General features: G+C 39.4%; 1 protein-coding gene across 3 annotated transcripts in view; it reads right to left on the reverse strand.

Annotated features, from left to right (window-relative positions):
• Nucleotides 1-2,368: 2,368 nt before the first annotated feature.
• The window catches only part of arhgef26.L (Rho guanine nucleotide exchange factor 26 L homeolog), a 68,998-nt gene continuing 46,216 nt past the window's right edge, over nt 2,369-25,150 (reverse strand). For all 3 annotated transcript variants that reach the window (XM_041563366.1, XM_018263778.2, XM_018263777.2), the window contains 5 exons: nt 22,352-22,506; nt 9,836-10,042; nt 6,341-6,408; nt 6,104-6,208; nt 2,369-4,639 (listed from right to left, as the gene is read on the reverse strand). In XM_041563366.1, the coding sequence (XP_041419300.1) occupies nt 4,497-4,639; nt 6,104-6,208; nt 6,341-6,408; nt 9,836-10,042; nt 22,352-22,506 (678 nt within the window). In that variant the 3' untranslated portion in view covers nt 2,369-4,496. The remainder of the gene's footprint in view (nt 4,640-6,103; nt 6,209-6,340; nt 6,409-9,835; nt 10,043-22,351; nt 22,507-25,150) is intronic.

A 25,150-nucleotide genomic window follows, 5' to 3' on the forward strand; every position in this document is an offset into this window, starting at 1 on the left:
ATTCTCAGCAACAGATTCCATTAGAATGTCAGAGGTTCGTGCTTATTATATAATATTGGTCAGAAAGGCGTTCCGCGGTTATAATACTCAAAAGCCATGAATATCTTGTAAATTATATCCTTAGAAATGGTAAGTAGTGATGTCATCAGTTATAAACGGTGAGTAGTGATGTTATTTTTGTCACATGACTCCCTAAAACTTGTGTATTGTAATAAATAAAGTAGCCCCTGTTGCAAAATATGAGGATATTAGGCCTTTGGCCTCGTGTTTTTATATGGTCATGAAACTCCTCGGTAACTTATAATATCCTTATGATTTACAAGAGGGGTACTTTATTCACTATATATAATGTTAGCGTTGCAGGGATTGAATCAAATACACTTATGGGACCTGTTATCCAGAATGCTCGGGACCTGGGGTTTTCCGGGTAATGGATCTTTCAGTAATTTGGATCTTCATACCTTAAGCCTCCTGGAAACTCACATAAACATTAAATAAAGCCAATAGGCTGGTTTTGCTTCCAATAAGGATTAATTATATCTAATTTGGATCTAGTACAATGTAATGTTTTATTATTACAGAGAAAAAGCAATAACAAATTTGGTCCTGGATCTGGGAGAACACTGCTGTGTGATATTATATTTTTGTTTAATAAAACTGAATGCCGCCTCTCTTTATACTATTTTATTACAATGTACCCCTAATGCAATTGTCTGCTCCTGTTTTCAGAATTTGAGAGGCCAGTAGTAGCCTAAAAATGAAAATTTGTTAATAGCAGAAACAGAATCCTCCAATATCAGAGCTTTACCCCATTTTTTCTCATCAGCTTAAAGACCGAAATAAACAGGTATGGGGCATGTTAACCTTAAGTCTAGAAAATCATGTAAACATAAAATAAACCCAATAGGCTGGTTTTGTCTCCAATAAAGCTGAATTATATATTCGTTTGGATCAAGTACAAGCTACTGTTTTATTATTACAGGGAAAAAGGAAATCATTTTCAATAATTTGGATTATTTGATTATAATGGAGCCTATGGGAGATGGCCTTTCCGTAATTTGGAGCTTTCTGGATAACGGATCTCATACCTGTACTCCGATCAGCACGAGTTTAATGCCCCAATGATTGTCAGTTACCTGGTTCTATAGAATATATAAACGGCTTCTCTTCTTTTGCACATGAATGATGCTGAACCTCATTCTGATCCGTATTATAGTTTAAACTAGGGATAGACGGCCTTTGCTGCATAATGTTGCAAAACTACAACTGCCCAACAGCCTCACTTGATATAGTGATGCTGAGAGTTATAGTCTTACAAGAATTGCTTCGTTTTTCTGCTCCTGGGCAAACTTAGGGTCAAATTTCGATTCATGTGAGGTTTTTTTTTTTTAACTCACATGAATTCGATTCGACTCGAAATTCAACTATTTATTAATAAAATAGAATATGTAAAACTCGGAATCATTTTACCGACTCGAAAACTCGAATTGAAACCGCCCAAACTCGATTCGAGTTTTTTCTCCGAAAAAACCTTGAAAGTCAGGAAGGCTACCAACTTCACCAAATTGTTCCCTGGACCTCTCCCAATCACTTATACAGTAATTCGGCAGGTTTTAGGTGGTGAATAGTCAAATTTGAATTCTTAAAGGGCTATATAAATAAAGTATTGATATGTGTATGATAAAAGTAATACGGGGTTATGTAATTAAAGGCACTAAGTTTGCCCAGTTGAAATTACCTATAGCAACCAATCAGCGGGTAGCATTTACTGGTCATCTGTTTAAAAGCAAACATCTTATTGGTTCCTATGGGTTACTTCTCCTGGGCAAACTTAGAGCCTTTTATTATATTTCGGGGTTGGAGTATGATAGATCTCGAAAATCGAATTCGAGTTTAAAAAAATAAAAAAAAAAAACCTCTAATCGAGTTTAGATAATTCCCTAGTCAAATTTGACAGTTTTGACTATAAAAAAAATTACATTTTCAATTCAACCCTTAATAAATCTGTCATGTATGTCATGTCATGAATGTGTAATCGCAGCGCCCTCTGCTGTTCCACTGGAAGCATCCTCCGACACTTCTCTGCTCACTCCCTTCACAACAGAACTGAGCAGTGAAGGATCAGTAGATGCTTTGTGTAGCAGCAAATTAAGTTGCTGCTGTTCTTTCCAATGTCTGCTAGAACTGACCAGCAGAGGGTGCTCTTGTTACACATTCATCATCAGCAAATGCTATTATAATAAAAACTAATTTTTAACAAAAACTGCAACAGTGCTCAGAAGAGCAATCTGACATTCTTACATAGGTGGATATATGTTCCCATTAAATATAGAACAGTAACTCATAATACTCATAGCAGAGATCTGTGTTATCATTAAAATTGTTTATTTACAGTGGTAAACATTTATAAAATGTCACAGTATTCTGTTTAAAAAAAAATCTTACAAGTGATTTATCTAAGATGAGTTAGAATCCCTGGAGCAGCGTTAATTAGGGTAATTAGGGTCTATAGAACAATAGGGGTGGCTTTTGGCCCCAAAAACATACATTATAGTCTTAAAGGGGTGGTTCACCATTGAGATAACTTTTAGTATGATGTAGAGAGTTATATTCTGAGACTATTTGCAATTGGTTTTTATTTGTGGTTTAATGCGTTATTTGGCATTTTATTCAGTAGCTCTGCAGTTTGCAATTTCAGCAATCTGGTTGCTAGGGTCCAAACTACCCTAGCAACCCTGAATTGATTTGAAAAAAGACTGGAATATAATTAGTGGCACTTCTGAATAGAAGTATGTGCACTAAAAAGTAGCAATAACAATACCTTTTATAGTCTTACTGAGAATTTGTTATATCGATGGGGTCAGTGACCCCCCTATTTGAAAGCTGGAAAGAGTCAACAGGTGGCAGCAAATAATTAAACTATAAAAAAAAAAAAAAATGAGACCAGTTGAAAAGTTGCTTCGAATTGGCCGTTCTATAACGTATTAAAAGTTAACTTGAAGGTGAACCATCCCTTTAACATGTTAACCTTTGCACTGCTGACAGCTACAGAAACAATGACAGGTTAAATCTACACATATTATACACAGATGTATGATATTGTAAACCAACATTGTGGGCTCTGATGCTTGGGGGTGATGTTGCCCCCCCCCCATACTGTACTATCATGTACATGTCCTTGTGATGAGTTATTTGTACATTTATTTATCTGGAGATGAAGCTGAAATCAAGTTTATTGATTGGTTGAAATATACACATTACCGATGTAAACGTAACCCATGAATATAATTTATCCAGTGATAGTTGAGAGCCTCCTGGAGCTCACTGTGAGTTTGAGCCCTTAAAGAAGGTAACAACAACCTGCCCCCCAAAAAGGCTTTTCAACTACAAATCCCAGAACCCCCTGTCTGCTGTTGGGCATAAAGTGACTTTTTTTTAGTAGGGATGCACCGAGTCCAGGATTCGGTTCGGGATTTGGCCTTTTTCAGCAGGATTCAGATTCGGCCGAATCCTTCTGCCCGGCTGAACCGAATTTGCAAATGCAAATTGGGGGCAGGGAGGGAAATTGCATGACCTTTTGTTACAAAACAAGTAAAAAATGTTTCCCCTTTCCACCCCTAATTTACATATGCAAATTCGGTTCGGTATTCGGCCGAATCTTTTGCGAAGGATTCGGGGGTTCGGGAGAATCCAAAATAATGGATTGAGTGCATCCCTACTTTTTAGAGGTTCAGTTCTCCAGCCTTTCTTGCAATAAAATCCCCAGTATAACTGTCAGTGTAACAAGCAAATCCCGGAAACTGGAATTGGACAATGGCTGCCGGTTGCCTTAAAGTCACACTGTCTCGTCAATGCCACGTTTTTTATGTACAAATGTTGCCTATAAAAGCATTGTTTTTACATCTCCTTTTATTCCTTCACAATGAAATCCCACAGGTTGTGGAAAACGTATCCCTGTGTGACAAGAGAGACTATTCATTAAATGTGGATTCTAGATCCTGCTCCACAGACCCTCCCAGCCCTATACAGCACATGGGCAGCTTGAAAGTCACATTCCACATTAACAATCCACTTCTAAGTCCCAATTCGTGGTGCCTTTCCCCGGCCCTCTCAGTGTTCCTGCTAGAACAGTCCTTTGTCATGTACCATTCTGCTGTATCAAGCTCAAACTAATTTGCAGCCTGCGATGTCTTCATTTTTCCATGCCGTGCAAAGAGGAACAGTTTCCTGTTGTGTTTATTGGTCTGCAGAATGGCCGTCCCTTGTGGATTTCAGACATAAAAGGGGCCCCAAACAAATCCGACAAAGTGGAGTGAGGGAGCGTGGGCAAATGGTTGTTCTTACAAAGGAAAGGCTTAGAGGAGACTCCAGCTGGTCCTTATGAAGAGATCCAGAGCCCAGCTGGTGAGTCTCATTCAGAGATCTCTTTATGACATTGCCATACACAGTGCTGCTACTGTAGTGCAAATCCTCATGGAATAAAGGGAGAGTGAAGACTACACATTTGTTTCCAGCGCCAGCAAGCGGCCCATTCGCTCCATGTTCTTTTCTATGGTGGCACGGCATGTAATCTCTTTGGCACATTCTACAGGGAACCATCCTCTTTCTCCATCCCGAAGTCTTTCACCTTCATACCATCCTAAAAATACACATATACACATCTGTAAGCATCCGACATGAAAAACAACTTGCTATTGGTTTGCCTTTTATCCTGCCTGGCTCATGTTTCCCATAGCAACTTCTACATGTTGGAGGCCCAGTCCCTGATTTGAGATAGTTCAGTATAAATCAGGGTGTCCAAACTGTTTAGGCTGTAGAAGGCGCCTGTGTAAAGTTGGGTGTGTGCCCAGAGCATGGGGCAGAGTTGCATGCAGTCCCTATTTTTAACGGGGTGGTTCACCTTTAAATTACATGTTACATGGGAAATTCTAAGCAACTTTTCAATTGGTCTTCATTATTTATGTTATCGTTTTTTAATTATTGGCCTTAATCTTCTGACTCTTTCCAGCTTTCAAATGGGGGTCACTGACCCCATCTAAAAAACAAAGGTTCTGTAATACTACAAATTTATTGTTATTGCTACTTTTTATTACACGTCTTTCTATTCAGGCCCTCTCCTCATTTATATTTGAATCTCTTGTTTAAATCAGTGCATGGTTACTAGGGTAATTTGGACCCTAGCAACCACATTGCTGACATTGCAAACTGGAGAGCTGCTGAATAAAAAGCTAAATAACTCAAAAACCACAAATAATAAAAAATGAAAACCAATTGCAAACTGCCTCAAAATATCACTCTCTACATCATACTAAATGTTAATTTAAAGGTGAACAACCCCTTTAAGAAGCCATCCCTGACTTTAATTCATCATACTTGATGGCCCAGAGTAGTTCCCACTGATTCTTTTTAAGATCTCAGCTTGGCTTGATAGACTGTGGGACCAGTTGACAGGTAAGCAAGCAGCACTGATTACACTGAGCCAAGATCCCAGAAGAGACCCACAGGAAGAGACAGCAGAGACATTACAGGCAGAGGAAAAGAAAAGGTGATTGTTTAAACCATGGGTCAACAAATCTCTTTGCAGCCAAAGCTGCGGGACTAGTTAGCCACAGATCTTTCTCTATATGCAAGTGTTTGCCATTTGGCATTAGCCCATGTTCAGTGGTGTAACTACATGCTACTGCGCCCCAAAGCAAATTTATTTTAGGGCCCCAAAAATATCCAGAGGTTGACCTATTTTACCAATATATATTGAAATGGCTTATTCAGTAGGGAATCAACATGGGGCCCCCTATACCTCCTGGGCCCCCTTGCAGCCGCAGGGTCTGCTTTTTCTATAGTTACACCCCTGCCCATGTTACTGGGGCCCCACAAGCTGGTTGTAAAGGGGGTATTTCCCTGCCAAGCTGCAGACAAATTTCGCATGCCCCCTATTCATCTCTGAAGGGCCTGGACAAAGATTCATGGCATCTGTTTGGTGTAAGGCACAAATAACATTTTAAATGCCCAAGAGTTCGTATATTTATCAGAAGCTTGTGAAAGTGACAATTTCATAGATACAAAATGCTAGATAAATCCAAGACATACAGCAAATGGAACCTACCATCATTAACCTTCTGATAAACCAGAACCACGTCAGCAACTTGTAGGGAAAGTTCATCTGGTTGCTTGGCTGTGTATGTCCGGGTGATTTCCACCTGAGTTAGGGCTAAGAAGGCAATAACAGAGTTGGTCAAATATCACCAGTACAAAGGAAAAAACACCCATGATATATGTTTGACATGTCTAATTCTGAATAAACCAGCAGAGGGCACTGTGGCACAATGTAAACTTTACTTACTTGTCCTGTCTGTGTTTGCTCTGTCTTTGCTGTGCACCAGTGCAGTGATCCAACGTGCCCGGTCACTCCTGCAAAATATAGTGCACAGTTACTAAAAGACCAACAGCAAGGATGCACCGTGTATGTGAAACCCCTGGTCTGTAACCACATCCATACTAAAAAAAAATCTATGTCTCCAGGTAATTTTACAGTGGGTCTATGTCATCTCATTCCCTTTTGTCTCACTGTGTAAGAGACCATGAATGTGTTAATCAGGATTCATGCATTTAACTTGCTTTTACATTCCACTGCCCGGTGCCTGTTACCTGAACACCTGAGGGGGATTTTTGGATACTGCCGTTTCCCCACTAAAGCTATCATGTTGCTGATGGGCAGAGACCTGCAAACTGCTCCGTTTCACCTCTCACAAAACGAAAGCCAAAGGGCAGGTCTGAGAACATGACACTTGTCAGTATTGTAGGAACACTATAGGCGCTCATTTACAAACATAAGTGCTAAATTGCACCAGTGTGCAGTCACCCATAGCAACCAGTCTTATGCAATTAGCAACTGCACTTGAGTAATTCATCACCTATGTTAGTAAATGAGGGGTTACAAACCAAATGTACAAAAGGAGGTCTCTGAGGAAGTGTTGTATCACGAAACGCGTCAGACCTCAGGTGCTAAGTTTGTTTGATTGATACTATGTCTTAATAAAGAATTTACCTTTTAACTATCTGGAGAAGAGCGATTTGTGTTGATGCCCAGGAGTGCGCGGCCTACAAATACTCTACTTTACAAACCAAATGGTCTTACAATACGCCCAGAAAACTAGTTACAAAATAAGCAGAGAAATAATGGGTTTATTGTAGTCATATTATTGATACTATCCCCGAAATGTAATAAAGGCCACTAAGTTTGCCCAGGAGCAGTAACTCATAGCAACCAATACGATGCATGCTTTTAAACAGGTGACCAGTTAATGCTACCTGCTGATTGGTTGCTAAGGTTTACTGCTCCTGGGTAGTGATGAGTGAGATTTTTTCGTCATGTTTCGCTGCAAAAATGACCCCAATAGGCAAAAAAAATTGTCACAACAAAAAAAAATTTGACGTACAACATCGTGCAACAAAAAAAAACTTTGACGCCCATAGACTTCAATGCATTTTGGTAAATTTTTGCCTTTTCACAAACCTTTGGCGAAGCGAAATAGGACGGATTCGCCCCCATCACTTCCTGGGCAAAACTTAGCGTCATTTATTACATAACCCCCGTAATGTTCACTGCAAGCAATAGAGAATTTCTGAACCAGCAAGGGTTATTGTTCTGGAGCAATATAAAGAATTCTAATGGTATTATCTATTTTTAGGCATTTAGCCGGCCCCAATACCACAGTTATTAATATATATTAAGTGGTGCACGTGGGCTCCCTATAAAGCAATCTGGCACATTAAAACACTGCACTTTTATTGTAAAAGCCAATTTATAATACTATGTAGGCTTTTTCTGGATTCACACAGCTGGTCCCTTTAACATTACATGCTAACGAAAGCCGGCTGAACTTTGCCATGGATATAAAGCAGGAGAGTGCTCTGTACACTGCCCAGCTGCCTCTCCATCCAAGGAACAACATAGGGAAAGAAGGAATCAGTATAAGGAAGCAGGGAAGATGAAGGGTGACTCCTACAAGCACAAGCTGTTCCCATGGGCAGCACATGTTGGGGTGTCAGTGGTAAATGCTTTTAACTCTCGGCACTCCCCAGGCATCACAGCAGGATTCCCTGTCACTGCTAACAGACTGAGACGGAGATGATAGAAAACACACACAGACCCAGAGAGATAAATGTACAACACTGAGGAGCCGTCTTGTCCTATTATGTACCATATGATTCGAGATCTGAAGCCACTGATGTGTTTTACATTTCATTCAATCAGAAAAGAAACACAGCAGCATTAGAGCAATAAGCTAGAAAGGCAAACATGTGTGCTAGGAAATAGGGAAATGTTTTGCTGAGGTTACTACTTGATTTAGAAGGTTTTCTTTCATCCTAAAGCAACCCAGACTGGGTTAATAGCAAGAATGTTATAACACTTCAGAAGCTGACAGACTTAGGGCTAGTCCACACGGGGAGATAGCGACGCGTTTGCGGTCGCGGCGACAAAGCGCCGCGACAGTCGCCGCGACCGGCGCAGGCGACAGTTTTGTATGGGCGCCTATGTAAAAACGCCTGTGCTAACCACACGAGGCGATGCGCTTTTCAACAGTCGCCTGAAAATGCCTCGCCAGGCTTTTTCAGGCGACTGTTGAAAAGCGCATCGCCTCGTGTGGTTAGCACAGGCGTTTTTACATAGGCGCCCATACAAAACTGTCGCCTGCGCCGGTCGCGGCGACTGTCGCGGCGCTTTGTCGCCGCGACCGCAAACGCGTCGCTATCTCCCCGTGTGGAATAGCCCTTAGTGAAATGTGCTGATTTTAGGCTCAGAAAGTGCAATACAGGTATGGGACCTGTTATCCAGAATGCTCAGGACCTTGGTTTTTTTTACAGATAATTTGGAACTCCATACCCTAAGTCAACTAAAACAAAGTATTTAAACATTAAATAAACCCAATAGAATTATTTTGCCTCCAATAAGGATTAATTATATCTTAGTTGGGATCACGGGACTACAAGGGACTGTTTTATTATTACAGAGAGAAAGGAAATAATCTTTATAAAATTATTTGAGTCTATGGGAGATGGCTGTCCTGTAATTCAGAGCACTCTGGATAACGGGTTTCCGGATAACGCATCCTATACCTGTATATGTGGAGAGGTGGCTCTCTGGAAACACTGCAACTTCAAAGAGAATACGGAGACCTTTTAAAAGTATTCCAAGTGGTGGAACTTTTTTTTTAATTAAGACATAAAAAAGTGCTTAAGGTTTTTTTGTGGCCCATTAGGCATGAAACACATTACACTTTTTTTTACAGTATGTCATAATAGGAAACTATTTCTACTTTTAAAACTACTTGTTTTGGAATACTTTTTGAGATCTCCATATTCACAATGAAGTTTCCGTATTTTGCCCTTTAACTGGGGCTAATTATATTACTCCTTGTTGTTAATTCATCTGTTAGCACCTTGAAAAACTCACTTACATGTTACACAAATGCTAATTACTCTCAGAGTTATATATATTATATATATTTATTTGTGAATGCTATGAATGGCATCTTCATATGTGATAAGCATAGACAAGTCTTTCAAGTTCTACTCATAATTCCAGTTCTTTCTAGAGGTGACTTCTGTTGAAAATGCAAAGTATTTTAGGGGTGGTCTGAAGTGTTATCTCAATGACATGTTATGCCAAAACAGCAGAGAACACTTCCTTAAACTGAAAGATTTTTACAGGGAGAAGTTTCCATATGAAATAAACCCAATCTCTTTCCCTTGATCAGTGCATTAATATAATTTATGTCTGAGCTCAGGGCAGTAATCAGAATTAGAAGGTACAGAAGGAATAGAAGGTACTTACAGAGTTTCAGCTCCAAGAAGTATCTCCACCTCCTCCCCGGCATAGTTGGTGAGCATTGTCAGCGTGAAGAGATGGCTGGCCGAGCTTTGCCTTGAGTACAACATGGGGGTGCTGTTTTTTACAGGAGACGGAGGCTCTACATTATCATACTGCTCCACCACGAGCTTCTCTCGTAAGCAATAGTCTGTGACATTGTAACTCTCATCGCTGCAAGAAAGCCACATTTAGGAAATGAGTAACTGAAACATGAATTAGTATTGGATAGAATGACTCTGCAAAGGCAGCTGCAAATCACTGAAACATTTGAATGAAGGAAAAGCCTATTTTCGGATATAGATTGTAAAACAAATGAGATATTGGTGACAAGACAGAACTGGTAATGAAGAACAGCCTCACCGGACAAGTAAAAGACAAAGGGAAATCACAAAATATTGGGTCTATCGCCCCACTAGAGAGTTCCTTTGTTGCCAGCCACGCAATAAAATCATCAGAATTCTCTTGACAATATTTGATGCCACCATACAGCTCATTGGGTTTGCAAGTCACCCCACTTTTATTCGTGAAAAGTCAACTGCAGGGCCATGGGACTCAACTGCTAAAATGGCTTCCCTGTCTCAGATGGCCTCTCCCAGGCAACAGTCCAAAATATGGCTCTAGTCTTGGTGGGAGAAGTTGAGAAGATTACAGGTCGGATCAGTCTCATAAACACAACTACACCAGACTCAATGCCTGGATAGCATAGCCCTAGTATGATCTTTATTCTGATGTTCTCCAACTGCAGATCTACAGTTTTCAGCCAAAGCAGTGGGCCACAATCTGAAGAAATGTGAAGTGCAGTTATACAATCTATATATACAACACAAGCCTGGGGTGCAGTCATACACTCTATATACTGTATACAATAAAAGCCTGATGGGCCGTTTTAAAATCTATATATACAATCTGCACATATTAACTTACACATGCACAGAAATAATAATTGCAGACACTATTACAGTTTTTTTTTATAATGAACTAGTTGCTAAAATATTAGCTGCTTGCAACAAATAGGTTCTAGCAGGTTCCCCATAGGCTAAAACAGCAATTTGGCAGGTTTTAGATGGCGAATCGTAAGTCGAATTTTTAAAGATACAGTACATGATAAATTTCAAAATTCTAATTTTCGAATTTTTTTCAAATTCTAATCAAATTTGGACTATTCCCTAGTCGGAGTACACAGAGAAAAATTTTTACTTCGAATTTTCACTTCGACCGTTGATAAATCTGCCCCTAAGCGTTCTAAAAAATAATTTGAACATTAAACTCAATAGGATTGTTTTGCCTCAAGTAAGGATTAATGATATCTTAGCTGGGATCAAGTACAAGCGACTGTTTTATTATTACAGAGAAAAAGGAAATAATCTAAAAATGATTTGATTAAAATGGAGTCTATGGGAAACTGCCCATAATTCGGAGCTTTCTGTATAACAGGTTTCCAGATAATACCTGTACTACCTCAATGATCTGTAAGTATTAACCCTGTGGTGTGCTTCTATAAAGATAATAAGAGTGGTAAGTCTACGTGCCTCTCCACCTAGAACCTCCTCTCTGCTTATGTTTGTTTCTACCTGTTTACTCTCTTCTCTTTCTTACCATGTGCAATTGAGGTGAGAGGGCACATAGTGAAGCAGATGCTTGTCACTGGGGAACGTAAACAATGAATTTGTATGCTAAAGACAAGGATAACTTGGGCTGTTTTCATTGTATTTTGTGTATAAGCTCACCACCTGTTTATGGCTCCAAGCTTTAGATAGGAAACACATTGGAAGGAAATCAAAAAACTAACATAGTGAAATGACTGTAACATCTGCAGTTTCTGATCCTGCGCCAGTTACTAAAGATTGAGTGCTGTTCCTTACAAGCAATGCACACACGGCGCGTATATGTAAGGCATTTCTGCTGCAGGGCCCCTGTCAATCAAATGTGACCCCAGGATGAGAACGTAATTGACTCCCACTCAAACAGAAAGATAATAATATTTCACGTCTTGCATTCTCAGTAATAAATTACACTGGAATTCCATACCCAGACCCTGCTCTGGAGCTAAAATATGCTCTGTATTATACTGTACTTATGATCAATTAGGGAATAATGTGTATATATTGTCAGGGTCGGAGAGGACAGGTAGGACACCGGGGAAAAAAACACAATGGGCCCCACAGCCCCTGCCAACCGGGGCTGGCTCCCCTCACCAGGACATGAAGGGCCGGAACCTTCCCCAAACCTCCCAACTGTCCCATTTTTCACGGGACAGTCCGATTTTGACAGCTCAACCCGCAGTCCCGGATTGATTACTGAATTGTCCCAACTTTGATCTCCTGCACTGAACAGCCAGAAAAAGATACAAAGTGTAGAGAGCCAACAAAATGTGGCAGATGCACTTGTTACAATTTAAAATAAGCAAACATACATTTGTAACAATTTAAGACAGGTCTCTTGGGGAAACTGTGAATTAATGAAGGACAATTCACCTTCATTAGCAAAACTGTAATAATACTTAAAAATCACAGAAATGTGTAAAAATTTTCATAACCTGCCAAATTTTGTAAAATGAACATGGTAATAAGGGGGTGTGGCCACAAGAACGGCCGTGGTCAAAATATTTTTGCAGAGCTCTGTGCGGCAAATCGTTTTGTCCCTCTTTCTATTTCCAATATATTGGTTGGGAGGTATGCTTCCCCCCTACTGATCAGGGTCACAATCAGAAGTACAGTCTGCGCTGTGTGGTGGTGGTGGTGTGGGGGACTGGCCCATGTCACATGGAGGGGTCCCAACTGGCGACTGTGGTGGAGAGCCCCCAGGCAGCAGCACCAGTGGGCCCCGGACACCCCAGTCCAACAGTTTATTGTTGGTATGTTATTAAAGGAAAAGTAAGGCAAGAGCAAGGTGTTTCCTTCTGCACTTCACTTACTAATGAAATATGAGAACAATATATACAATTGCTCTCTTAAGCCAGACCAAATGAATACTTGTAATGCTAAAATGACTTCAGGACTATCCCATATTGTGGCCAAAAGGATAGCTTCTGCATACACATGCATTTTCTTCCCAAATATGGGGCCGGTAGCAAAGCTAGAATGATTGTTACTGAGCAGGTGCCTGGAAGTCGTGCATAATTCTTTATAACACACAAGAGCCATGAATATACTGTAAATTCTATCCTTATAAACAGTGCTTGGTGAAGTCATCAGTTATAGTCGGTTCTCAGTGATGTACTTTTTGTCCCATGACTCACTGAAACTTGTGTATTATAATAAATAATGTATCTCATTTTGTAAAATATGAAGATATTAGAAGCCAGCTTGGAGTTCCATAATCTGAATAGCAGCAGGTCATGGTCTTAGAACTCCTTAATAGCCTAAATATCCTAATATTTTACAATAGGGGAAACATGATTCGCTATATTAATGTCCATATAAGGTTTTATTTCAGAGAGTCATTTAATTGCCGGATTGTGAGTATATGGAAAGTTGTAGAGAGACAATCTCCCCAAAGGAATGTGCTCACTATTACAATTAGGGTTGTTCTCTAATACACTTACTTTAAATAATTTCTTGGCACGGGGAGGCCTGTTAATAGAAACGCTTCCTGCCATTGTATGTCACATGCAGGGGAAAAAAGTTAAAAATGAACCTGACAGAGCTCTGTCCTATCACTCTATAAATCACGGAAGGACAGACTGGGGCTCTCCAGTCATTATCTGAACTGACATTCCCATCATTCTTATTTGGCCACACTGTGCTAAATCTTTCATAATCCTCTGGCTGTCATTAACAAAAGCCCACGGAGGGGCCGTAGAGCTGCTAAAATACATTGCAGGAATTGCCTGGAAAGAAATGAGTCAGAGCTGTCAGCGAAATGCATGACCTCCACCTTCGGAATTTTGTGCGATTGACCCAAATCCCCCCAACCCGGTACAAATATCACGCTAATTGTGCGACACGACAGATTTGTGAAGTGATTCTGAGAAATGTTATGATTGTTCTTTTGTTTATGTTGATGTTGTACCTGCAAATGACCACTTAGGTCTGCTAACCCCTCCCCCACCTTCTCCTATGCCACACAACATAGGGTCATATCATGATCTTTGAAAACCACATTTTTAATATAGTGATAAATGCTCAGCCACCACCAGGTGAACTATTACACATTTCAAGGCAACACCCACCTGACAAGCACCTGTACATGCACTTGATTTACACATAAGCCAATAGGCATGGTTCCAGTGGTTTTAGGCCTATTTAAAAACGCAGCGTACAAAGCACCCAAAATTGACTTGTGTGCCCCACAGTCTTATGGGAATCTGTGTCAGACAGGTTATTGCATCCTTGCAGGATCTCTGCCTATCAGAGCTTCTGTATGTGCCTCCCATGTGATCAAAACATGCAAAAGGAAAACCGCCACCCTCCTGCACATGATAGGGGGTAAAATAAGCAGAACGTTTTAAAGTGTACAATAGCTGTATGTGGAATATAAAAATGCTTAGCTTTTAAATAAGCCCTAATTTTTTCTTCTTTATAGTTTTTAAATTATTTGCCTTCTTCTTTAGACTCTTTCCAGCTTTCAAATAGGGGTCACTGACCCCATCTAAAAAAAAAACCAAAACAAATGTAAGGCTACACATTTATTGTTATTGCTACTTTCTCATATCTCTATTCAGACCCTCTCCTTATTCATGTTGTTCTAATATCTTGTTTAAATCGATGCATGGTTGCTAAGGCATTTGGACACTAGCTGCCAGACTGCGGAAATTGCTGCTGAACGGAGAGCTGCTGAATATCTTAAAACCATAAAAAAAGCAAAACCAATTGCAAATTGTCTCAGAATATCACTCTCTACGTCATACTAAAATTACATTTAAAGGTGAACAACTCCTTTAGTACAGCTGACACCTGATCACCTTGTTAGGCATTTCAACAGGCTCTTATCTACCTGCACGTTCATTTATGCTACAGCAAATCTCTTCATGGGTCTGTTATTTTTAATTTACACCTACAAAAGAACATATTCATTTCAGTCCACTGTGTGGGTCTATACCCAAACGTGAAAATAAAAATATCCAAGACCAAGAGGATGATGCCGGTCTCCTTGGTACCGAAGGGACAAACTAAAATCAATCAACACTGTGGTGCTGTGGGGTGGAAACCATGAACACCCCTAGTGTGTCAAAGTAAATACACCATATGACTTCATACCCTTATGTTGTGCTACTGTACTCCAGCCATATACATAAGAATTGGTGGACACTCTTTAGTATGTAGGAACTATTCTATGTGATACTGATAATATTAGTTCTATGAAAGCCTGTTTGTGGGTTTCTTCTCAAGATCACTGAGTTGTCTTATTAACATCCTATTTACTAGACGTGCTAAGAAATAATAATCTTGAGGTCACCAAACAAGCAGATTTTTTTAGGTGCTAGGCAAAAACCTGCTCTGATTGTCCCAGGCCTACTATCAAATCATAACAAAGGTCTACGCAGGACAGCATTAATGTGCCAATAGTGTAGTACTAGGATTTTCAAGCATTTTTCAAGCATGCCTGATTTTTGGCCAGCTATCTCTCAAGGAGCACCCATACACAGGCCTGAGGAAGTATGATCAGCTTTAGCCAACAAAAATCTCACAGATCTGCAGCAAATGCATTAAAATAATTATAATAATAATAACTTCTCAGTAGGTCCTACAAAAAATGTCAGCAGTTAAACTGGTCTTTCCTGAATATCCCCCTAGTGCCTTTACTGTTTTATTTGTATATGTTTCACTGTATAAAGTCTGAGCATGCAAACGTATGATGGAAAGTAGAACTGTCAGGTGCAAACTATGAGCCAATATGTATAATGTTAATATTTAACCAACATGATAAGAAACCTTTCCCACATATTTCTGTAATCTATCTAGCTTTCTGTGAAAGGAGCATGACTGAAATACTTTTCTAGAGCACATAACTGTGGGTCACTGGTTTGCAAATTAAATTTGGCTCTCAGTTTATTGCAGACCTTAGCATGCCAAGACCTTTCACTTACTGTTTAAGGTAAAACACAGAGGGAATATTAGGCAGCTTCTGGTGTGGCTATACAGTCACAATACACATAAAGATCCAACATAACTGCTACTCAGTTGGGTGCAACTACCCAATGCATGTGTATCACACCTTAGACCTTTTCGGTTATCTCAGGAGGTCTGGTGGCAAAAAACACTTTGCTGCATCTGCTTTACATGGCAGGTAGGCCAAAGAGGAACCCCAAAACCAGAATAATCTATAGGTTCCAAAATTGTGAGGTTGTTCCTCCTTCAGGGAGCAAACCATGCTGCAAAATGATTACTTACTGTCCCGGATATTCAAGGGAGCTCAACTGAAATGCAAACTGGGTTGAAAACTCTTAGACATTTAGGTCTTGCCCAAGATATTCCTGAAACTACAGAAGTGAGATTAACATAACAATACTTCATATATCCTGTTATGGAGTAAGGGGAACTAATGCTGGGCTGCCAATAAAAGCTTAACTCTAGATGTCTGAAGACATTGTTATCTATGTTTTATAATTTGTACCTAGTTAAGTGGTGACGTTTGATTTGCCATTCATTGTGGAGAACTGTTTTCTGTAGTATTTCTGCAATTATTTATCAGCAAATGAAAAAGCCAGTACACCCATTTATTCAATGTGAGGTCAATGAGTAAGGCTTGTGCCGAACCTTCCTGCCTATATTTTACAATATATTGTATTAAATATTTGTTTTTTTGTTATTTCTTGGCCTAAGCCGGGCAAACAGAGAAACAGCAGCTACATCATGTTTCCAATTTCCTGGTTCTTGCAAGGCAGTCAATTAGATTACAAGTACAAACAAAAACCCATTATCAAATCTGTCACAACAAAGTGTTAATGGTGGGGGGTTGGCTTATACGGAGCTCACTGTCTGTATATGAACTAACTAAGCTGATTACAGGGGAGGTAGTAAGTGTGAAAGTAAAGCAATTCTCCATTTAAAAAAAAACAAAGAACCTATGGACTGTTTCAAAAACACTGGGGATCATTTATAAAGTTCACGCAGCACATATTTTTTCGCAAATGGTTGTATTGCCCGTGTTTTTTCCTGAACGCTAATATATTGCACTGCTCTGCCCATCTTTCAATTTTTTGAGAATTCGCATTGTGAATAAATTTTCGCAAATGGCGTGCAAATGAGATGGGAGTCTGCGCAAGCGCACCCAATGTGCGAGGTTGGTGTGCTCGAAAATAGCGTTGTGATATGTGATTTTTAACTGAACTCTCTGGCAATCCAGTCATTGGCTGAATTTGACCAATTACATGTGCTATCTGGGGGGGGGGTGTAGTCACGTCACAGGTCACAGATCCCCTTGCTCAGTATTCAGGCTAAATGGATGGATCACAGTGTGCATGGGCAGCTATTCATTTACCAAACCTGCAATCATTTACACAGATGCTTTTGTGAGGTTAATTCTCACAGCTATTGTGATAGTATATTACCTGTCCTATTTTCAGTCATTCTCTCAGTTCATTCATGTATCACAGTTAAAAAAGAAACACGTCTGGAATATAACAAGAAACTTGCATTACAAGGAGATCTAAAAAAACAACACATCTCCTAACTATCCCCTTGGAATCACTGTATACGTAATAAAGGAAAATGCAATTGCCTTTGCAATAAGGAGGCTTATGCTTCTGTAAGGAATAAATACAGCCTGAATCTTGTTTGCAGCTGCACACAGGTAACATTCCATGGCATTGTCTAATTTTTGGTTGGGATCCAATGTATGAACTCCAGCTGCAGTTTCTCAAATATATCTGTTCTCCACGGGGCACTGTGCCAGAAAGCTCAGCAATTTACTGGAATCCCAGTGTAACCAGACAAAGAACAGAACGCTGCACAGTGAAATACCCAAGACAAAATACTGTTTGCCTTGAACACGGCGTATTTACATTTTCCCATTTCTACTGTGCCAAGCATTTTATTTTATATCACCCACTGGAAACTCAGCCGTGACTGTGACCATAATGAATTTGGTGCCCATTACATGTGCATGCCAGTTATGGCTAAAAGAGTAAGAGCTGCACATACCTACCACGGAAAATAAGGAAACACAAAGATGTGACAATAATACGACGGCAGATTATCCAAGCATGTGCACCAAACACAATTTCCTTGCACATATCGGGGAAAAAATGCTTCTTGGTTTAGAAATACAGATGTGGTTACATGTCGTGGCCTTTAGTGTCAGGGATAGGGGTTTATCTTGCACTGATTTATACCTTGATTTTACCTGAATCAATCCAAACTGTACAACTCAAATAGATATAGAAATAAAATTGTTAACTGAATTAAAAAAGATTCACTTATCTCAATAGTGAACACGTTGCTTTTTCCCCTTGTAGGTGGATAGTGTGATACATGTGGATTTACAGTGATTGATGACAAAACTTAACGTAGACGGCACTTCTGAACAAAATTTAATATAGCCGGTAGCTGGACAGTGACCAAACGCGTTTGGGGATCTACTCCCTTTAAGGAAGTAGATCACGAAACGCTTTAGGTCACTGTCCAGCTACCGGCCATATTAAATTTTATCCAGAAGTGCTGTCTCCGTTGAGTTTTGTCATTGGATGCAGTGGGGACACTGAAAACTGAGCACCTGGCAAAGGGAGGAATTAGCGGTGAGATTCAGCGGTCTCCCTTTTTTGTGATTTACAGTGATTCCTACGCAGTTTTCCTAGCTTCCCTGGGAAAAAAGGTTGTGAAACACAGAGAAGAACAGTGGCTCACTCCCAGTTTCATTTCAGCAACAAGTTGCCTTCATCTGACATGGCATTGCAGTTCTCGACCCTTGAGATTTTCATTCCTTCTTGATTGATATCAAGCAGATATTGGTAAGGTGGGTCATTATTTAGGCCTTGTGTTTTTCCTAAAACTGACTATACGCACACAAAAAATATAAAATATAATATTTTGCTTGGGGGGTGTGTCAGACAGGATGATCCAAATAAGGGGTCTGAATCCAGACGAAATAAGAGGACCAGCTGGGAGAGGAGCCTAACACAGTTCTTGCCATTCAGAATTTTCAAGCCAACCTAATCCATAGCTTGCCAAACCCCATATTGGTTGGAGATTGGTCATTATTAATTAATATTAAATGAATTTCAGGCTGACAGACACGCAACCTGTTAAAGTCGACTTTACCATTTTAATGACAATTAAATGAGGGAAATATGGTCACATGGTGCTGACTAATGACACAGTCAGGAAACCTGAGAAATTTCCTCCAATGACAGATTGATAAAGTTGTTTTTATTGGGAACTGTTAAACGTTGGTGCTGCTGTTGCAATACATAGCCTTCTTTTGCTGCATGGTTCTCTTGTAATGACAAAACTGACTTACTGAATGATAAAAGTTTCTTTTGTAATATCAAAATATACAACTTTGATTTATGTTTAAATTGCATGAATAAAAAGTCAAATTATAGAACTAGCAGAGAATTTCCCAGCAGACTTGAGAGTTATCACTCTAAATTCTCATAGTGCTGGGCTGCTACTTCCCTATAGGGGACGCCATGAAATGTGTTAACTACTGAAAAGTAATGGTGTGGGGGGGAAAAAACTAAGATTTCTTGTACACAGTTACAATTTAAACATATGCCTGAAAGCAGGAGGAAAGCAGGTATGATGAAGCAGGTGTGACTCAAGGAGCTTGACGACAGCTAATAGACATTGGCCTGAGACATGTTACTGCACCAGTTAACTCTGAAGTATCCTTGTCATATTGCAAACAACATATTCTTTCTGATGAAAGCTAAGCAGGAGTCATTATATAAACAGCCTCCAACTGGGGAAAAACAAGAAGGAGCATTGGCATAACATTAGTCGTGATGGCAATAGCAACTACCTACATAAACACTAAACAGGCATAAGAGTTTGTGGCTATACAGTATCTATACCAACACTATGGCTTTTCTAAGAAGGTTTTGTAAAGTGAAGCCTTGTATTCCACTGTAAGGACACTGTAACTGTGTGTGACATTCCCGGGTGATCTCACGCCACTACAAGCCTATTGACCCATTCGTGGTATTTAAGATGCCTGCAGCATGAAAGCGCTGAAACTCTGTTTTCTATAGAGCAGTCTGAAACATGGAGCAAAAAAAAAAAAAAAACAGCTTAAAATATGAAATAAAAAGACAAAGCGTTTCAAGTTCCTTTATATTGCTGCTTGAGTTGCAGAGCCTTTGCATGGTGTTTTGCAGAGATCTGATAATTGGAATTTCCTTGAACAAGAGCTCACAGGAAGGTCAAAGTAATCAAGTATTTATTTTAAGATTCCCAATAGGAACTGTGCAGAAAATGAGTGTTTATACCGGTTTTCCCTGGGAAAGAAAACAGTTCTTGCCTTCTCTATACTATTAAAGTGGACAACCACAGCTTTGCTTTCACGGTGCGCACTCAACTTCTTTTCTGATAATGCTGCAGAATAGTTTCTAGAGAAAGACAGTGCTCCCTGGGGATGCAGTCGGACATATGCTGGCAGGATGTACATTGGCCTTTTAACAATGAGCGCTAACAGGCTCAATATTACTCACGTACTCAGCATATCTCTGCCCAGAGACACGTGCATGTGCAGCATATCATCCCTACAGTCCTCATTAAAGGGAAGTGCATGTCTGAATTCACTTTTAGTAAACATTGCTATTTGGAGGCAACTGGTCTTCGTTGTCTATTTTATAGTGGTTGTTTGAATTATGTGCTTTTTTAATCTGCTGTATGTGGTTACTGGAGTCAGCAATGCTCAACAAGCAGAAAAGAGATACAATCTGAAACAGAAGAGTTGTATCCTTATTTTTATTCGTTATCATTTTGATTCAAGACTTTACTTGTTATCTTTCAGTCCGTCAATTGGTCTTTTATCAGCCGCTGGATTGCTACCTGTATAATACTACATCATTTTAAAGCTAGTCCCATCATTGTTCTTTTCCTCGTTTATTTAAAAAAGTACATTTTACTCAATGTTTCATCAGGCATTGTATTACCAACCAATAAAAAACCTATTATATCATATACAGTGGGGGTCCCCAACTTTTTTTTACTCATTAGCAACAGTCAGATGTACAGTAAGGGAGCTGGGGAGCAACACAGAAGAATATTCTTGGGTGGTGCAAAATAATTGCTATGATTGGCCATGTGGTAGCCCTTATATGAACTGGCAGCTAAAGGAGGCTCTGTTTGGCATTATACAGTATCTGGTTTTTATAGAACCAAAACTTGCCTCCAAATCAGGGATTCAAAAGTAAGGACCTGCTTTGAGACCACTGGGAGCAACATCCAAGAGGCTGATGAGCAGCATCATAAGCAACCCATTATCCAGAAAGATCCAAATTACAGGCAGGGTCGAATTCCAAGATGCTTCTCCCCTAGGCCCCCACAGTTTGCACCCGACCCCCCCCCCCCCGGTCCCAACTACTCCGCGCTCACACCCCCCATCTTCTTCCCACCTGCCCCTTCCCATTGGTAATGTGGCCAGTGGGCAGCATGCTACCCCCAATGTTTGCCACCTTTGTGGCCTGCCCACAAATCTGGCCCTGATTACAGTTAGGCCATATCCCATAGACTTCATTTTAATTAGATAATTACATTTTTATTTTAATTATTTCCTTTTTCTCTATAATAATATAACAGTACCTTGTACTTGATCCTAACACAGATATAATTAATCCCTATTGGAAGCAAAACAAACCTGTTTTTTTTACATTTTTGGAGATCCAGATTACAGTAAGAATGGAAAACCCAGGTTCCAAACATTGTGGATAACATATGCAATACCTGTACCATTACTTTGCAAGCCTCGTGCTAATCTTGAATAGAGAAAGAACCTTTTACTAAGATATATCGAGTCTATTATTATTTAGTAGGATTGTAACAAAGAGTTAAATTCCTGAAGGATGAGACATGAAACAATGCACCCGCACCTTAGCCCAGCCACAGAATAAATAGCAGGCTTATTATAGCCAGCGTTATAATAAATGGAAATATTGCCTGTAATTGAATCAATGTTTGATGACCTATCCTCGAAAAACCCCAGGATATCCTTGCTTTGTGTCAGCTTTGTTGCCTGTGTAATTCCGGATTCCATGTTATTAGTGACATCATTCTGAGCAGAGCACTTTGGAAAAGTATCAGGATATGACAGTGATACCACACAAGTGTGTCTCTGCTACTATTCATTTGCTTTCCTGCACGGAATGAAAGGATGGAGTGCTACAGCCATGTTTTTTTCCCAATCCTTCTAATAACTTAACAATGTGGAACACTTTACTACAAGGGCATAATTCGAGAAGCACTATAATCATAGGCAGCATGCTTAGATTTATATAAACCATATCAGAGTTCTGTAAACAACAGAGTTTCAGAGTACACCAAACTTCTGGAAAAAAGGCTACTTGCAAGGCACTAGTAATGGCGGAAAGTCATTTACCTTTTCTTTTTGGTTATGATGAGCACGTCATTGAAGAGGAAGAAGTAGAGCTGTTGCTTTGTTGTTCTCTTGGAAAAGATGCCAGTGTCTTCTACATAGGCCGTGAGTTCTCCTCTCTTCAGTAACCATCTGGAGGATGAAACCAATGGAAATGGCTGCAAAATAGACAATATACAAGTTAAAACAGCAATGGGAGCTTCACTTCTGTCTAGGGTTGCCACCTTTTCTGGAAATAAATACCGGCCTTACTATAAATTTATCTTTTTTCCCTATTAATAACATTGGGATCAACCATCATTTTCACCGGCCAGGCCGGTAAAATACTGGCCAGGTGCCAACCCTACTTCTGTCTCAATAAAAACCAAAATAACAACAAATAAATGATAGATTTCCTACTTCTTTGTTGCCTTTATTATTATTACACCTTCATTTCAAGGTCCCTTTAACAGGAAGGTTGCATTCATTTTCATGAAATCACTTTTTCTATTTATATTGCAACTTACTATTGCCATAGAAAGGGCAAGGTAAACATAAAAGGTGCTTTTTTAATACTAACACCCCATCAGTATTTATAATGCCTGTTTCATGGGAAAATGTCTATGCAACTATACTAGAAAAAAAGATTAGAAAGAGTATAAACAAGTCGTGAGAAACCTGTTCTGCCCTACATGTCGCTGAAGTATAACTCCCAGAATCCCAAGGAGTCTCGACTGGAAGGCTTGTACCTCATTTACAAGCTCCCAGTAGTACATGAAGAAAGCTTTTTCCTGTCCCGCTATAAATGTGTCTGACTGCAGGGACTGGGATGACAGTAGGGGGCACATTTACTATGGGTCAAATATCGAGGGTTAATTATCCCTCGATATTCGACCGTCGAAGTAAAATCCTTCGACTTCGAATATCGAAGGATTTACCACATTTCATTTGTTTGATCGATCGTAGGAAAAATCGTTCGATTGAAAGATTAAATCCTTCGATTCGAACGATTCGAAGGATTTTAATCCATCGATCAAACAATTTTCCTTCGATCCCAAATTGGCAGGAAAGCCTATGGGGACCTTCCCCATAGGCTAACATTGTACCTCGGTAGGTTTTAGGTGGCGAAGTAGGTGGTCAAAGTTTTTTTTAAAGAGACAGTACTTCGACTAGCGAATGGTCGAATAGTCGAACAATTTTAATTGGAATCGTTCGATTCGAAAGTCGAAGTCGAAGGAGCCAATTCGATGGTCGAAGTAGCCAAAAAAAACGTTCAAAATTCAAAGTATTTTTTCTTCTATTCATTCACTCGAGCTAAGTAAATGTGCCCCTAGGTGTAACCAAACATTCTCTTGGCATAGCAGAAAACATTTGAATTTAACTTTTGTGGCTGGTTCTTTGTACCATATAAAACTGAATAGTAAGAACATTTAAACACACTTTCAGGTTAAAAAAAGTTTTATACTGCTTTTAAAAAATATGGTCCTTTGTCTTAAAAAGTTTGTAAGCTCTTATGACCAGGGCTCGCTTAAATGGGTTGTTCCCCTTTAGATTAACTTTTAGTATGCTGTAGAGAGTGATATTCTGAGGCAATTTGCAATTGGTTTTAATTTTTTATCATATAGTTTTTGAGTTAATTAGCTTTTATGCAGCAACTCTCCAGTTTGCAATTTTAGCCATCTGGTTGCTAGGGGTCAAATTACCCTAGCAACCATGAGCTGATTTGGCATATGAATAGGAGAGAGCTTGAATAGAAAGAGGAGTAATCAAACATAGCAATAACAATAAATTTGTAGCTTTACAAAGCAATTTCTTTTTAGATGGGGTCAGTGACCTCCATTTGAAAGCTGGAAAAAGTCAGTAGGGAAAAAAAAAGCAAATAATTGAAAAAATATAAAAAAAAACTATTGAACGCCAATTGAAAAGTTGCTTAGAATTAGCCATTCTATAACAGATAAAAGTTAAAGGTGAACCACCCCTTTAACCTTCTATTTATGTCAGCATTTGTATATAATTTGTATTGTTCCATGATTATTGTATACAAACTTTGATTTTCTAGTGCGTTGAAATATGTTGGGATTTTGTAAATGCTTGATAATACCCTAGTTATAACATGATCATAGGGTGCTTTTTGTGCTTTATACATATTATTCAGTATTATATAATGCTATTGCCTGGGAGAAAGAAGAGCTGAAGAATCACTGTACTATAATTATGTGTTCTTATTATCTGTTCCGTTAAAAAGAAAACTAATAAATGCAAAAGGTTAATCACTACAAACAGTGAAGTACTGGGCCTTCTGATCCAAGGCCAAAACATGGGCTTGCTGAATGCATGATCAAATACCTGCAAACTATGCCAAGATTCTAAAAGCAGCCTGCCAACCCTGGTAACTCCTTTCCTATTTGAAAAGGGCATTTCCTATGAAAAGCCTGTGTAACAGGACACTGTAAACAGAGCAACATTAAAGGGATTCTTTCATGATTTTTATGGTGTAGTTTTTATTTTTAAATTACACTGTTTACACTGCAAATAATTCACTCTACAATATAAAATTTGATTCCTGAACAAGCAAGTGTATTTTTTTTCATTTATAATATTAGTGTGTAGGCAGCCATCTCGGGTCATTTTGCCTGGTCATGTGCTTTCAGAAAGAGCCAGCACTTTAGGATGGAACTGCTTTCTGGCAGGCTGGTGTTTCTCCTACTCAATGTAATTGAATGTGTCGCAGTAGGACATGGATTTTTACTATTGAGTGTTGTTCTTAGATCTACCAGGCAGCTGTTATCTTGTGCTAGGGAGCTGCTATCTGGTTACCTTCCC

Source organism: Xenopus laevis, chromosome 5L (genome assembly GCF_017654675.1).
Source record: "Xenopus laevis strain J_2021 chromosome 5L, Xenopus_laevis_v10.1, whole genome shotgun sequence".
Lineage (NCBI taxonomy): Eukaryota > Metazoa > Chordata > Amphibia > Anura > Pipidae > Xenopus > Xenopus laevis.